This window comes from Cicer arietinum, chromosome 1, assembly GCF_000331145.2.
Source record: "Cicer arietinum cultivar CDC Frontier isolate Library 1 chromosome 1, Cicar.CDCFrontier_v2.0, whole genome shotgun sequence".
NCBI lineage: Eukaryota > Viridiplantae > Streptophyta > Magnoliopsida > Fabales > Fabaceae > Cicer > Cicer arietinum.
Window position 1 is genome coordinate 46,806,732 of NC_021160.2, and position 17,051 is coordinate 46,823,782.

The 17,051-nt window shown below is 31.5% G+C and overlaps 2 protein-coding genes and 1 pseudogene across 2 annotated transcripts; 2 read left to right on the plus strand and 1 right to left on the minus strand.

The window, feature by feature from the left end:
* The first annotated feature begins 561 nt into the window (after nucleotides 1-561).
* On the plus strand, nucleotides 562-1,368 carry LOC101491484 (eukaryotic translation initiation factor 1A). The gene has a single exon (XM_004487572.4). It carries the CDS (start codon nucleotides 658-660, stop codon nucleotides 1,093-1,095), a length of 438 nt encoding a protein of 145 aa, XP_004487629.1. The 5' UTR covers nucleotides 562-657; the 3' UTR covers nucleotides 1,096-1,368.
* Nucleotides 1,369-1,518: 150 nt separating this feature from the next.
* Nucleotides 1,519-4,338, plus strand: LOC101491170 (BTB/POZ domain-containing protein POB1-like; annotated as a pseudogene).
* Nucleotides 4,339-9,688: 5,350 nt separating this feature from the next.
* LOC140919221 (uncharacterized) lies at nucleotides 9,689-10,480 on the minus strand. Its single transcript, XM_073364831.1, has 2 exons — nucleotides 10,094-10,480; nucleotides 9,689-9,812 (listed from the first exon to the last, which is right to left on the minus strand). Exons 1-2 carry the CDS (start codon nucleotides 10,455-10,457, stop codon nucleotides 9,775-9,777), a joined length of 402 nt encoding a protein of 133 aa, XP_073220932.1. The 5' UTR covers nucleotides 10,458-10,480; the 3' UTR covers nucleotides 9,689-9,774.
* Nucleotides 10,481-17,051: the final 6,571 nt, after the last annotated feature.

A 17,051-nucleotide genomic window follows, 5' to 3' on the forward strand; every position in this document is an offset into this window, starting at 1 on the left:
TTAGTAAAATTTTAATAAGAAAAAACCTCAAATTTAGTTGTTAAAGTTCTTCAAAGCCACAAAATAATACATCACAATTATCATCTTCTTATTCATTCTTAGAGATTGAATAACTTAACTAATTTAAATTAAGAGTTGAAATAGTATAAGAATCAAAGTTTAAATTCATAAAAAATAACAACATATTAATCTAACAGATATAGTAACATTTATCTATCTATATGTATATATATAGATTATACTAAAAAGTGGCTTAATACACTTGTTAAAAACTAATAAAAATAATTTTTGAATAAAAAAATTACACTTTTTGTAATTTTAAATTATAAATTACATAAATTTTAATATATTTTTCTACCCAAGAGTTTTCAAAGCACTTTGCTAATAGTTTCCATAAAAAAAAAAAAGCTTCTTGCTCACTTTTTTTTAACATATCTTTACTCACTTTTTTTTAACATATCTTACTCAATCACTTTCATATTTCAACGTTATTAAAATAAAACGAATAATAACTTAAACACCGAAAAAAAAGAATAAAGGAAAATTTAATAAATATATATACGGTAGTGAAACCAACTTCACTGAGCCACAGGATTCAGAAGTCCCCCAATCTCAAAAAATTAGGGTTTCCTCCACAAAGAAAAATCTCAATCGATCATGCCGAAGAACAAGGGAAAGGGAGGAAAGAATCGCAAGAGAGGTAAGAATGAAGCCGATGACGAAAAAAGAGAACTCGTTTTCAAAGAAGACGGTCAAGAATACGCTCAGGTTCTCCGTATGTTAGGTAACGGTCGTTGTGAAGCGATGTGCATCGACGGAACTAAACGTCTCTGTCATATCCGTGGTAAGATGCACAAGAAAGTTTGGATCGCCGCCGGCGATATCATCCTCGTCGGACTCCGTGATTATCAGGATGATAAGGCTGACGTCATCCTTAAATATATGCCTGATGAAGCTCGTCTTCTTAAGGCTTATGGTGAGCTTCCTGATAATACCAGACTTAATGAAGGTATTGGTGGTGGTCTTGATGAAGAAGATGACGCCACTGCTAATGATTACATCGAGTTTGAAGATGAGGATATTGATAAGATTTAATTGAACCTTCTTTTGTAGTTGGAGTTTCAATTTTTATTATATGACGATGATCATAATGACGATGTGTAATGTTGAGAGATTTATTATTGAGGTGTTTTAATTAATTATGTTTTACTGTGAGATATGGTTATGATCTTGTGGCTAATTTGAATGGATAATAATGATAGATTGAAAGCTTGTTATTTTTAGTTTATTTGGTGTTTTATAGAATCAAAGTGTATCCGACTAGATGCCATCCTATGTAACATTCAATTAATAATTCATTTTCACATATTTTGATTGGTGTTGACTTTTGATTGGTGTTGACGTTCAGTGGTTGTGTCCTGAGTTGGTGTTTCATAAGGATTATACTGTCAAAGGGTTAGAATTGTGGTCAACTGTGATTGGAGTGTCAACTATTGACGTGGCGTCAATTGTGATTGTCTTGTAAATGTGGTGATGTAAAAAATCATGATGTAGGTTACTGTGAGCTTGTTGTTGTTGTTATTGTTATTGTTATTGTTATTGTTGTTGTTGTGTCTTTGTTTGTTTATATTGTATTTTTGCTGTTGATGTTTTTGTTGTGATGTGTTTGTTGTTTTGGAGGGTTGTAGTTGATTTTGGGTTTGCTCTAGTGGTCTTGAAATGAGAATGAAAGTATATAATCTGGTGATTTTTATTGGGTTTTCATTTTTCTGTTTTTTTTTTCATTGGAAGAAGTGATTATAATCGTTTGGCTTGAGGTAAATTGTCGTGGTGGTTTTGGAGGTGTGTTAGCAATAGCTTGACTTGACATGTGAAAGTGAAACCTTGTCATTGTTCTGTGATATGAATCTTTCAGTCTTGCAGTCTTTCATAGTTTCTGGTATATAATTATCTGTTTTTTGAAGCAAGTTGTTCATATGATTTAATGAACTGGATTGTGAGCTGCTAGAATTTCATCCAAGGGCTCTCATTTATTGTGTTAGGATAGGAAGTTGTCATATTTCACTCACCTTATCTAAAACGAGGGAAGATTGGTTACAATTGTTCAAAGATCTCGCTCTTTATATGATTTTCATGTGTTGTTTGAGTGGTTGAACTTTGTTGTGGTTTGCTTTTTCTTCATCAGATGTGAACTATGTGGGTGAAGAATTTGAAATGTATGTATGTGAGAGATACTCTTCCCGTTTTGGAGTATTACACCATTAGAACTTTTTTGTTTCAAGTTAATCACCTAACCGCAGGGTACATAAGCAAAAGCAAATGACCAAAAAGTCAATTGAGTTTCCATTTAATATTTAAATGACCAAAAGCCATTTCTTCTATAAGGTAGACAAATATCTCTTCTTCATCTTTATACTGTAAATTGTATAGTTCTGCCAAAAATGTTTTCTTAGCAATGTTGATTTACCTTTTGCAGCTTTTCTCGAATGGGATGAGGGAATCAGAGCTGAGACATGTCACCCTCATAATTAATGCCTCTGGTTTAAACATATATGTAAACTTTTTATAATCTGTCCTATGTTTTAGTTTCCCCTCAAATAATCACCTGAATGCGGTACTTCATTTGCATGTAACAAAAGAAGCTGCTCTCTTGGAGCTACTTAATTTTATGTATAGTAATACATTGAGCATTAAGACAGCTCCTGGTTTGCTGGATGTCTTGATGGCTGCTGATAAATTTGAAGTTGCTTCATGCATGAGATATTGTAGCCGGTTGTTACGAAACATAACCATGACACCTGAATCTGCATTGCTTTATCTGGAGCTGCCTTCTAGTGTCTTAATGGCAGATGCTGTCTAACTATTGACTGACGCTGTCCAACCATTGACTGATGCAGCAAAGCAGTTTCATGCTAGCCGGTACAAAGATCTAACCAAGCAAATGTTTGCTTTTTATTTAATATATCAGTTGCATTATATTAGATTCACTGCCAAACACTTATATGATTTTTCCCTTCTATCAATTGCTATTTAATACTTGCTTTTCTCTTGTACGAAGTTCTTTCTATTTCCCTTGTTAGGTACCAGATGGATTTGGTGACTATAATATGTATTCAACTTTGTATTTGTGTCTAATAGTTGGAACTTTTGTAGATAATCCTTTTGGTGGGTAGTTGATACTCTTGTTGTATTCCATGATGAAAAGTCTCTCTGACAATATGTTTTTCTCTTAGCATCATTGATTCTAAATTCTGCATTCTTTTGAAAAACACCTGTTTCTTTTGTTGCCATTCTTCGTTGGTTTCATTTCATTATCATTCTTTTTGAGTGCTAATAATAATAAATATCTTATATGACCAGGTTCCAGGAAGAGATTATGAACTTGCCCCTAGCCGGAGTAGAGGCAATATTATCTAGCGATGGTCTCCAGGTAGCATCAGAAGATGCTGTATATGACTTTGTTTTGAAGTGGGCTAAACAACAGTACAGCCATCTGGAAGAAAGGCGAGTTGTCCTAGGTGTGCACGGCTGGCACGATTAATTCGCTTCCCTCATATGACCTGCCGAAAGCTTAAGAAGGTCTTAACCTGTAGTGACTTTGATCATGAGGTTGCATCCAAACTTGTACTTAAGGCCCTATTTTTCAAGGCAGAGGTTTCACATTGCCAACGGTCACTGGCAGCAGAGGAGCTTGCTTCCTCAAACCGCCGTTTCTTGGAGAGGGCATACAAATATCGTCCCATCAAGGCTGTTGAATTTGAACTTCCCCGCCAGCAGTGTGTGGTGTACTTGGATCTAAGGCGGGAGGAGTGTAACACGTTGTTCCCATCTGGCGGGGTTTATTCTCAGGCATTCCACTTGGATGGAGAAGGGTTTTTTCTATCAGCACATTGTAACATGGATCAACAAAGCACTATCCATTGCTTTCGGATGTTTTTGGGAATGCAGGAAAAGGGCTCGGTGAGCTTCACTGTGGACTATGAATTTGCCGCGAGGTCAAGACCAACACAGGAGTTTGTTAGCAAATACAAAGGCAATTACACGTTCCCAGGTGGCAAGGCAGTTGGCTACAGAAACTTGTTCGCGATTCCGTGGAGGCGTAGCAAAATCAGAGATTTTGCGTCTCTTCTCTTAAAAATTAAATCGTCTTTTGAACGGTTTTAATGATCTAGAGTGAGACTTATAATAATCCAGAGTTTAGTTTCTAATAGAGCATGAGTTTATATAAATATGAATTAGTTAATCAACTATTTAATTTATGATGAAGTACTCTTCACTGCTGGATAGAGAAATAATAAATTATGAATATCATTTTAGTAATCAAATTTATTTTCGACATTATTCTGAAAAAATAATTATTTTGGAGGTTATTTTTTAACAACATTTTTTTCATATGCAAATATTAAACTTTCAATAAAATAATTTAATGACTCAAATAGGATCACATGAAAAGGGATAGTTGTGCACAAATGCAGTCACACTTACTGGATTTTGTTTAAAATGATCCTTAATTTTAAAAAATTGCAACATAACTTTTTTATCAAACTATATATCAACGCATTTTTGTTATTCTTTTTTCAGATTCTGCATTTTTTATTGCTTAATTTAATATATAAATAAAAATGAATTGTATATTAATAATTGACATAACTAATATATATAAAGTTGATATAGTAGAGGTATTAGCAACATTTAAGTAATGTTTTTAATTTATGATAGGATATTTAACATAGTTTGCATTTTTTGGTATTCTTAATATGAACATTAATGATAAAGTACCAAAAATAATATAGATTATGATAATACTCGAACATAATCAATATATTTTTTGAATTTATATATATATATATATATATATATATATATTAATAAATAATTTATTTATTTTTATTATTTTTTGTTGATTTATTTTATTATACTTATATCAAATCAAGAAAAAAAAAAAAAAAGTAGCAGCATTGTGGAATGCGACCTACTATTAAAATAAATAAATAAATAAAATGCATATTATACTACATATCTATTATTTTACTTATATGTAACATGTGAGTCTTTCATCTCTCAAATTAGTCCTTTATTATGTGTTCAAAAAATCGTTTAAAAATACTAATGTGTCTTAAAAACACTTAGGTGGCAAGTTGCATATAAAAAAGTTATATTTTAAATACTTTTCTTATTAAACTACAAAATTTCCCAAACTTTAAATGCTCCACACCTAGAAAAATACAACAACTTCATCTTTATTTTGAACCCAAAATAGAGTCCAACAAACAAATTGTTCATCCCCACTCTAAATCATAAAATATTAATCAAATAATTTATACTAAAATTTTTATTATTATAGATTATGATGTTATATGTTAATTGAATATGTGACACTTCTATGTTGATTTTATATAAATGTCTTCATATTGCGAATTAATTTTCGTATAAAATTAAAATCTTGTATAGACTAATTTGTCAAAAATTAATCTATACACAATCACTCACAAATTTATCTTTGAGATGATAAAATTTTATTGACAAATCTGTATATGAGAAGATGATATTGATGTGAGGTCAACGTTAACAAGTTACATATTAAATTACAGTGTCACATTAAAATATCTAATGACAAAACTTTATTACAAATTATTTTAATTGATATTTTACAATTTTAAAGATTTATTAGTAAATTTATAAAATTCAAAAATTAACTTAAACAACCAATTATAAATTCAAAGATTAATTTATTTTTTGGGTCGTTTAAAAATTGAGAGGAAAGAGAATGAATTTGATTTGAATGGATATGTCCCAACTCGTGGGTTCCAAGCGTAAAAGACACACACCCACATATAAACTATCATTGTCATTATTCTTTTGTGGACCCAAAATTGGATTTGCTCCAAATTTGGATTCCACTGGCTGCATTGTTCACCTTTACTTTTTCATCGTGGCTTTCTTCTATTTGGATAATAGTTAAATTGAAGAGAGATTGTGACCCCTCTTGCACTTTTCTTCAACATGCATCATACTGCCTGTTAGAACCAAAGTGAAATCAAATTTTTGTCCCTAATTAATTTTGATAATAACCCACATATTTAAGTGAATAGTTTACCATTTTTTGTTTGATAAATTTGTTTGAGAGTATAATTAATTTTATCCATCGAGAAGAACTTAATAAATCATAAAGGACAATATTTTCAAATCAACAAAGATGAAAAGTATCAATCATTTAGCATTTAACGTACAATTTTCATTTGTATAAGAGAAGAGAAGTTTGCATTTGGTTTAGAAGAACAAAAATATGCATTTGATAGACGACAAAAAAGTGCATATGATATATTTCAAGGATCAAAATCTAGTTATGTCCATGTGATTATAATTTGATTATAAGTAATAAGCAATGAAGAAATCATCATAAAAAGATAAGTGAAGTTTCGAAAAAACACCTATTATTTGTATAATTGATGCAATCTAATTGATTATATAAATACTATCTATCTGATGGAAACAACTTTTACTTCGATCCTGAATTACTCTAAAAATTCTAACATTTCATGTTCATTAATACCTAATTTCTATGTAATAGCCATATTTTCCTTCATGTTCATTTTGTTAACAATGAAAAGAGGAAGAAAGAGGAAGAAGAGAAAACAACCACTCTAGGGTTTCATATGATATAATAAACCAAAACTGAAGTTAATAGGGTTACAATGAGTATATATAGAGGAAAATAGAAAATATCTAAAATACCCTTACTACTAATATATAATAATATTATCTAATATCTCCCCTCAAACTCACGATGCATTAACATGGAGCATCGAGAGTTTGTCAACTAAAAAACGGAAACGTTTAATGGAATGCATCTTTGTGAACAAATCAGCAATCTGTAAAGAAGAAGGGACAAATGGTAGAGTAATAGTTCCATGCTGAAGATGATGACGAGTAAAATGACAATCAATCTCAATGTGTTTGGTGCGTTCATGAAAGACCGAGTTGTGAGCAATTTGAATAGCACTATTGTTATCACAGTGCATCGGAGTTGGCTCAGCAAGAGAGATACCCATATCAGACAAAAGCCAACGCAGCCAAATTATTTCAGCGGTAGTGGATGCCATAGCACGATATTCAGCTTCTGTAGAAGAGCGAGAGACAATGTCTTGTTTCTTACTCTTCCAAGAAATAAGAGAGTCTCCAAGAAAGATACAAAACCCTGTGATATCTCAGATTGTTGTGGTTGTAAACTTGCTAAATTTCCAGCTTTACCGTTTAGTAAAAGTGTTTCCGTTTCATATGCACCTTTTGATTTAGTTCACTCTGATGTTTGGGGTCCATCACCGGTGCTCACCAAAGGTGGATCTAGATATTATGTTTCGTTTATTGATGATTACACTCGTTATTGTTGGGTTTATCTTATGAAAAATCGGTCTGAATTTTTTGACATTTATCATATATTTCGTGCAATGGTCAAAACTCAACATAATTCTGTTATAAAGTGTTTTCGTTGTGATTTAGGTGGTGAATATACCTCTAATAAATTTTCTGAATTACTTGCTTATGATGGCACTCGCCACCAAACATCTTGTACTGATACTCCTCAACAAAATGGAGTTGCTGAAAGGAAACATCGTCACATTATAGAGACTGCTCGTTCCCTTTTGTTGTCCGCTTCAGTTCCTAGTGAGTTTTGGGGAGAAGCAGTTCTTACTGCTGTTCATGCTATTAATAGAATTCCATCCTCTATCATATCAGGTTTGTCTCCCTTTGAAAAATTATATGCTTCTACCCCTGATTACTATTCTTTGAAAGTTTTTGGTTCTACTTGTTTTGTTCTTCGCCCTCAAGTAGAGCGCAGTAAGTTGTCTTCTCGTTCAGCCATGTGTGTTTTTCTTGGTTATGGGGATGGTCAAAAGGGTTATCGTTGTTATGATCCTCATGCAAGAAAACTTTATGTATCTCGTAATGTTGTTTTTCTTGAGCACATTCCTTTTTACTCTGTTTCCTCTGATTCGCAGATTACTAAGAGTTCTGAACTAACCCATATTGATCCGTTTGGTCCTAATGATAGCGCTTCTAGTGATTGTAATGTTGAGAATTGCAGGACAAATACTACTACTCCACATGATGACATCCCTCTTGTCCCCCCGGCTGTCCAACCACCTCCTGCGATTGTTGATCCTCCTCGTTACCCTTCTCGTCAACGTAAGTCTACTCAGTTACCTGATTTTGTCTATTCAACTTACTCAGCTTCGTTTGCTTCTTTCTTAACCTCTATTCACAGTTTGTCTGAGCCCTCTTCCTATAAAGAGGCTGTTCTTGATCCTCTTTGGCAGCAGGCTATGGCAGAAGAACTATCTGCATTGCACAAAACCAACACTTGGGAATTAGTACCTCTTCCTCCTGGAAAACGTGCTATTGGGTCTCGTTGGGTATACAAGATCAAAACTAAGTCTGATGGGTCAGTTGAGCGCTACAAAGCACGTCTTGTTGCTAAGGGTTTCTCTCAACAATATGGTATGGATTATGAAGAAACTTTTGCTCCTGTAGCCAAGATGACCACTATTCGTACTCTTATTGCAGTTGCATCTATTCGTCAATGGCATATTTCCCAAATGGATGTCAAAAATGCCTTTTTAAATGGTGAGCTTCATGAAGAAGTCTATATGGTCCCTCCACAAGGAGTTTCTCATGATCCAGGGGAAGTATGTAAGTTAAAAAAGGCTCTATATGGTCTTAAACAAGCTCCTCGAGCTTGGTTTGAGAAATTCTCTACTGTGATCACTTCTCTTGGTTTTCGCTCTAGTGAACATGATTCTGCATTGTTTATAAGGTCCACCACTCATGGTCGCATTATACTTTCTCTATATGTTGATGATATGATTATTACAGGTGATGATGTTAGTGGAATTAATGAGTTGAAATTGCAGTTAGCCAAACAGTTTGAGATGAAGGACTTGGGAACTCTTCGCTATTTCTTGGGGATTGAAGTTGCCTACTCTCCTAGAGGCTACCTTCTTTCTCAATCCAAGTACATTGCCAACATTCTTGATCAGGCTCGTCTTTCTGATACTAGAGCAGCAGATACTCCTCTTGAGTTGAATGTAAAATATGCTCCCTCGGATGGTGTTCCTTTACCAGATTCCACTTTGTATCGTACTTTGGTTGGCAGCTTAGTGTATCTTACGATTACCAGACCTGACATTGCTTATGCTGTTCATGTTGTTAGTCAGTTTGTTGTCTCCCCCACTACAGTACATTGGGCAGCAGTTCTTCGGATTCTTCGTTATCTTCGAGGAACTCAATTTCAAAGTCTTCTCTTTCCATCGTCATCCTCATTGAAGTTACGAGCTTATTCTGATGCTGATTGGGCTGGTGATACCACTGATCGTAAATCCACCACAGGGTTTTGTATCTTTCTTGGAGACTCTCTTATTTCTTGGAAGAGTAAGAAACAAGACATTGTCTCTCGCTCTTCTACAGAAGCTGAATATCGTGCTATGGCATCCACTACCGCTGAAATAATTTGGTTGCGTTGGCTTTTGTCTGATATGGGTATCTCTCTTGCTGAGCCAACTCCGATGCACTGTGATAACAATAGTGCTATTCAAATTGCTCACAACTCGGTCTTTCATGAACGCACCAAACACATTGAGATTGATTGTCATTTTACTCGTCATCATCTTCAGCATTGGAACTATTACTCGAAAACTAGATAATAAGTCAGCAGTAGTTGTTGAGGCTGCAGTATCTGGGAGTCGTAGTTCATCCAAAACGTAAAGTCCCCCCTGTCTATGGCCTGTCCCAATCAGCCTCCCAGAATGTGGATCCTGCACACAACAAGAAGTGGAAGAAAACGTAACCGAATAACCGAAATCACATATTTGACTAACAGAAGCAAGACTCAAAGTAAGATTAGGAATATAATAAACATTAGAAAGAGACAAGTTAGGTGTGGAGACAGAACCAATGCCTGCTAGTGGCATAGGAGTGCCATCAGCAGTCATAACCGACACAGACGATGCAGGTTTCACAGACACAAAAGATTTATCATCGTATGTCATATGATGAGATGCTCCAGAATCAAGAATCCATATGGAAGGAGATATACCTGACATACCAGAGGAGTTCAAACCTTTAGAAGAGGTGGCAGACATGGCATGTGATTGAGTGGCAAGAAGTCTTTGAAGTTGTTCTGCAATATCAGATATTTGGGAAGCACTCTCAGATGAGTATACAGAACCAGAACTAGAGTCAATGGTAGGAGGAGCAGAAGCAACAACATTGGACGATGGCCCCCTAAAATTCTTCTTATGTGTTCTCCCCAATTTCGGACAACGTGCTTTCCAATGACCTTTTTCTTTGCAGAATGCACATTCATCATTACCAAGCCCAACTCTCCCTTGAGATGTTTTTTTTTGAACAGGAGCAACAAAAACAGATGGAGGAGCTGAGAGAATTTCCTTATTTAACATACCAGAATGAGTCTTAAGTCTGATTTCTTCTACCAACAATTCACTAACTACTGATTCAACATTAGGAAGGGGGGAACGATGCAAAATACCCCCACGAAGGCCCTCAAAATCATCACGAAAAGCCATTAGAAACCAAACCAGACGTTGCTCCTCTCTTTGATCAATGTATGCTTTGACAGCTTTCAACTCAGGTGATTCCATAAGAGCCAATTGATCTCACAGATTAGTCATTGCCGAATAGAATTCCTGAATGGTCATACTGCTCTGCTTAAGGGCTCTAATATCACTTTCTAACTGATAACGTTTTGCAAAGTTAGACTGAACATACAAACGTTTCAAGTGATCCCAAATCTCTTTAGCAGTATCATATTTTGCTAGTTGTACTCCTATAGACAACTCAACAGAATTATTAATCCAAGTAATAATTTTTGAATTACTAACATTCCATGTTTTCAGATCTTTTGCATATTGAGTTTCATCCTTTTTATCTGTAGGCTTAACAGAAGTTCCATCAACAAAACCCCACATATCTTTTCCAATCAAAAATTTTTTCATCACATAACTCCAATAAGAGTAATTTTGTCCATTGAGGTGAACACTAACAGCTTGAAGAGAATCATCCTTAACACCAGCCATAACAAATAATGACAGAAAAATACGACAAACACAATCACTGAGAGAAAATAAATTAAGAATAACCTGGTGCTGTGCGAGCACGATTTCTCCCTCTCCAGACGTCGTTTCGTCGATCCGACCGTTGAAGACGAAGACCTATATGTTGCGAAACTGCTGTCCAAAAATCAGCCCGATCCAACGGTTAACGAATGCGCAATCGATGTTTTTCTGAGACTGATTTAACAAAATCGGGAATAGGGTTACTCTTCTCTTTTCTCTTTTGGTGGTTGTCTTTCCTATCAAAATAGTCTCTCTCTTCTTTACGGTAGATCCCAAAATCAACCAAAGCTCTGATACCATGTTAACAATGAAAAGAGGAAGAAAGAGGAAGAAGAGAAAACAACCACTCTAGGGTTTCATATGATATAATAAACCAAAACTGAAGTTAATAGGGTTACAATGAGTATATATAGAGGAAAATAGAAAATATCTAAAATACCCTTACTACTAATATATAATAATATTATCTAATACATTTATTCTCAGTTCATGTTCATTTCTCTCAGTCCATTATCCGAGTCCCATAAATATTTTGATTAAAAAAAAAACTGAAACTCTAAAGGATTTAGGTAAAAGAAAATGGATAGTAAAATTATATTTAATTAATTTTTAAAATAGTGAAATTAAAACTGCTAAAAAAATCTTAGAAGAATCAAAATGGATTATAGCTTTTAATATATAGACCAACAGTGTAATAAACCATATTTAAATACTAGAAAGTTCAAAATTTTCCGAAATGTTTAGAGCCTATGTATAAATGAAGATAAAAAAAAATTGTTTCGTCTTAATGGACACGCATTTAGAACATTATTATATTTATACTTATTAAGAGTTTATTTTTAAAAGGAATATCATTTTTAAATGATAAAATCAGTATGAAAAGATCTTCAGATAATTTTGTTGTCCCAAAAAAGTTTTCAATGGATTAAAGTGTTGTAGCAAACAAATTAAAAAAAAGTCTATTGTCGTTTAATTTTTCATTTCTTTTGAGCCTTTGACCCTCTATTGTTATAAAAAAAATGTAGCGGCAAAAATGTAGGTGTCAATGTCACAACCTTATGATTATGAATATATTCTAACTTCTGAGAGTTTGATTTCGTACCTCCTTATGAATATATTCTAACTTCAAGTCTCCTTCACATTGGGCCCATTTGGTCACTTAAGAACACCTAGGCTTTGACTTTCTTTTTATAACAAAAAACCTCTACTACATACCCTCACAGCTAGCCCATAAACCTCTATAAAATTTCAAAAAAGTTCTTTTAAATGTTTGATTTAGTTTTTAAATATTGTATTTTAATTTTTAAAAACTTAAAAATTAAAAACTTATTTGAGAGACATATTAATAAAAACTATTTTATAAAACTATTCTCAACTTTACAATTTTTAAAACCTAAAAACTATAACAATTTTTACATGTTTTGATTTTTAATTTTGCATTTTTCTTTTAACAAAGCAAAAATAGAAAACACACGGAAAATACACATTTTCATTAATGAAAAACCCATAAATATTTAGGATATTTTTAATTGTTTTATCTTTTAATTTTTAAATTATATTTTCTAAATCAGTTTAACAAACTGTTTTAAAAAGAAAAAGAAAATTGTTTGTTAATATCAGTTTTTCAAATCTATTTGGGAGAAGAGAAAATGAAAAAACTTGTTTGATAAGTATATTTTCAAAATATATTTTAAAAACATAAAAGGAGTAAACTTGTTTGACATATATTTTATTTTATTTTTTCGTTACTCTACTTTAATTTTAATACTCCAAACATTTAACTCTGTTAATTTAATACAATATGACATATGACATATGATTGCAATCTCAAACTCTTACAAGTAAATTAACATCTAGAGGAAAATTTAATTGAATAAAATAACAATTATATCATTAAATTTAATTTGAATTTAATTTAATTAGTAAACTATTACTCAAATCCAAATTATATTTAAGAATAACACATGATGGAAATATTAATTATTCAATATTTTTAAACCATTTTTATAAAAGTAGTTTTTTTTTATCAATAAAAAAGATAATAAATATCACTATAAATTCACGTACAATTACAAGATTTTCTTTGTGGAATATCACCAGAAATGTGTTTATTATTTATTATTAATTATTAGTTATCCTTTCTATAATATGTTTAAGGATTCAGCTTTCGTGGCTTCGTGAAATATGTCAGGCAAGTAAGAGCATCTTCAACGGTGAACTCAATATAGACTCATTAAGTGAGGTTCATTGTGCCACATCATCTTAAAATAACCCATTAATTTTTTACTCCAACGGTGAACTCACATGTTCATTAAATAGGGTCCACTACTAACAAATCATTTATTCATTATTATTCATAAATTAATAAAAAAAAAGGTAATCGTATCAAAGTACCGTACTTGTCACATATTCAACAGTGAACTCGTCAAAAACTGAAGATTACGTAATTACACCCAACAGACGAACTTATTTTGACTATCGTTGGAGATGCTCTAAGTATTGAACTCTTATGCCTTCAAAGTTTTTAACCTTTTTACTAATACAATAGATATAAATAAATATAACTAGCTTAAAATTTAATTTTCATTTAACACGAGTCGCTGCATATTTATAGCATAACCATTGAGTAATTTGAGATGATTGTATAAATTACATTTTTCATTTTCAAAGTTTAACCGTTGGGCACATATATTGAGTAAGAAAATCTTTTTCATATTTAATATTTTCAATTTATTATATATTAAATTAATGTATTTCTTCTATATATTGAGACGTGAGCCGTGAGTCCAAATATTAATAAGATATTAAATTAATCTTTAAAATGTTTTCAAGATTTAATTAACCATTCTCATGTGGATGGATGGTTTTGATTTATTTTCAGAATTAAAATTTAAAATTTTGAGAGGAGAGTTTGGATTAAAAAAATAAAATTCATATAATCATATTAAATTATATTGTTATAATATTTTCATAATATATGCATTATTTATAAAATATTGTTGACAATACATGTGTCTTGCGAAATAGTGAAGAAGAAAATTTTCAAAATTAAATTGTTCAAATGGTATTTAAGATCAACAACGTTACAACTTACAAAATAGATTGAATGAATTAGCTATAGTATTATATATTAAGTGTTAAATGTTAGAATTGCTTTGATAACGATTTTGCAGCAAAAAGATTAATATAAAAATTAATATTATACTCTTATTGATTCTATTTTAAGCCTCAAATTTCCTATACTGCTCGAGAGGTATATCTAAAAATGATTTGTAACTATATTAAGATTGTCTCTCATTGGGTGCTTGCGGATTCCAATATCAATAAGTTTATCTACAACTTCAACTATTCAACAACAAAAAATCTACAACTTGTACCAATATAGAGAAATATAAATAGGACATTGCAAAAAAGTAAAATAACATTTAATATGAAATATAAAATGATAATTAATTATCTGTATTATGCTTTGTGGTTCCCCTTTAATTTTTTTTGTTCAGTCACGCTAATCCATGTACTATCCTTCTTATTGAGTGCATAGTATTTTTTTTTTTTGGGTAAAATTGAGTGCATAGTCTTTAACTTCTATAAAATAAAGAGTGTAAAGAAAATAGTCGTTCAATTCTTTTTCAGCTATCGTTTAATTTTTTTTACACATACTACTATTAAATAAACCAATAAGTTTTATTACTTTTTATAAAACTATTTATTTTTCCTTTACAATAAATACATTTAATTACTTGTTAGTTCACCGATTTATATTTATCTACAATAAATAGTTAAAAACATTACTAATAAAATAATAATAAAAAAGGAAAGGGAAAATGTTATTTGTCGTCTAGCATTAATAAATAATCAAATTTTGATTAATTGAAAATAATTAAAAGTCATTTTCATACAGTTCAGACGTGTGCTTCACATTATTTTCATCCCAAATTTGAATTCTTGCTTGAATTAATTACTTTCCTTTATTAATGTCAGATTAGGTCATTTAGGTGTGTTAGGTTGATGGTTGATCACTTCCGTTCTCTTATTATATATCCTCCAAAATCAACCAACTAATTTTCTTAATTTATGCATTCCTTTTCTTTATTTTTGCATTTTCTTCATTTTTGGATATGTTTTGAAAACTAATACTCAAATTGTTAACTCTAGTTTACAGATCCATTTAATTTCCCATGAGCTGGCTCCTCCAAAACAAGAAAATATATTGTGTTGCATTTAAACCAGATTTTAAGGGGTATACCCCCTAATTATATATCCTATCCTTATTTAATTAATTTGCTCTTCACCTAAATAAAGTACCCCAATTCAATTGATCTATATATGTTTATAGATAACGTAACCGTGATTTTTTTTTAAAAAAAGAAGTTGATGTCGCCGTCGTAATAAATGGTAAACCATAAAAAAAAGTTATAGATTTTTTTTAAATTTAAGCAAAGGACTCCTCTCGTATGGAACAAGAATTAAATCTACAATTTTGTGAGTGTTAGTCAATTCTTTATTATTTGACTAATTGTTGACGTCATAATAAATGGTAAATCATAACAAAAAATTATATATTTTGTTTAAATTTAGGCAAAGGAATACTCATATCGAACAAGAATTAAACTTACAATCTTGTGGGTGTGAGTCAACTCTTTATGATTTGACTAATTTTAATTGATGATTTTTTCTTATATTTTAGGACAAGAGTACTACTTATATTTGATAATAAATTTATTTTAAAAACATCTCATGACATAAAAATCAAAGAGTTTCAAAACTAAATATTGTCGGTGTAAATTTATTTTATACTAACAATGAAAGTTTACTACTTTATCACGTCATCTCATTCATTTAAGTATATTTTAAGATTATTTGTATGCAAAAGCAAAGTGATTAGTTCTTATTAGTTGTTAGTGTAAACTAAATTTACACTAGCATTGCATGTCATTTTTACTCAAAAAAACAAATATTGATGAAGAGTGCTTAAAATTAATTGTTTTTGTCACTCTATATTGTTGTTCATGGTTGAAAATACATAGTTGGTCATCTCATTGTGACGATAAGTTGAAGTTGGTTCATTAACTTCTCTTACCCTCCTACTCCAATTCGAGTGGATGTACTTGCAAATACACTCTCCTATCAAAGTAAGGCAAGACCATAACAAGTTTTACTAAGTACGTTAGGGTATAGAAAAAATATATGATGCATGGGAAATTGACCCCTATTTATAGTAGTTTTTGGTCCCAAATTATATAGTGACCTTAGTCTTTTGAGTGAGCTACTCGTTCATGTCTTACATTGAGTTAAGAGTCGTCATTGCTCAATCACCTAAGTAGAAGTTGTTGTTGATAGAGCCGTTGTTGATTAGTTTGGATGAGGGTTGCTAGGTACCCTTGAGATTTGAGTAGTTTGTTATTTTGATTGCTCATAAGTATTTGGTTGATGTGTAGTCAATGTTTACCACTTTGAGTAACTTTAATATTTACTCTTTACTCCTTTGACTTTTAGTTGATCCATTGGGTCAAATCCATTTTCCAAAGTGACTTGGGTCGGTCACTTAATCTTGATTTTTGACCAAATTGGTTTGTACCGGTACACAAGCTCCCTATACTATTATTTAAAGTTCACTTTATAGACAAATTTGTCAATAATTGTAATTGTACATTGACGGTGACAAATTAGTTAATAAAATACCATAATTTCGTAAACAAATTCATCTATTTTTATATTGACATTGATTTGTGATCAAAATAAAAAGATCACATATTCAATTATCATGTTACGTCGTTGCTTCTAACAATAAAAATATATAGATATATTACTTTGACTAATCGTAGAGATATCCTTACCGATTTGCAAATTTTGAAAACTAATTTCATAGAACAATTTATCAAAAACAATGTTTGAGTAGTTTTCATTTGTTTTGGGATA

Bases quoted from the DNA above. Each gene is read 5' to 3' on its own strand.
- LOC101491484 (XM_004487572.4), top strand. From the start codon at position 658: ATGCCGAAGAACAAGGGAAAGGGAGGAAAGAATCGCAAGAGAGGTAAG.
- LOC140919221 (XM_073364831.1), bottom strand. From the start codon at position 10,457: ATGTTAAATAAGGAAATTCTCTCAGCTCCTCCATCTGTTTTTGTTGCT. The intron at 9,813-10,093 runs GTATATCTCCTT...TGTTGTGTGCAG, and splicing joins GAACTCCTCTGGTATGTCAG to GATCCACATTCTGGGAGGCT.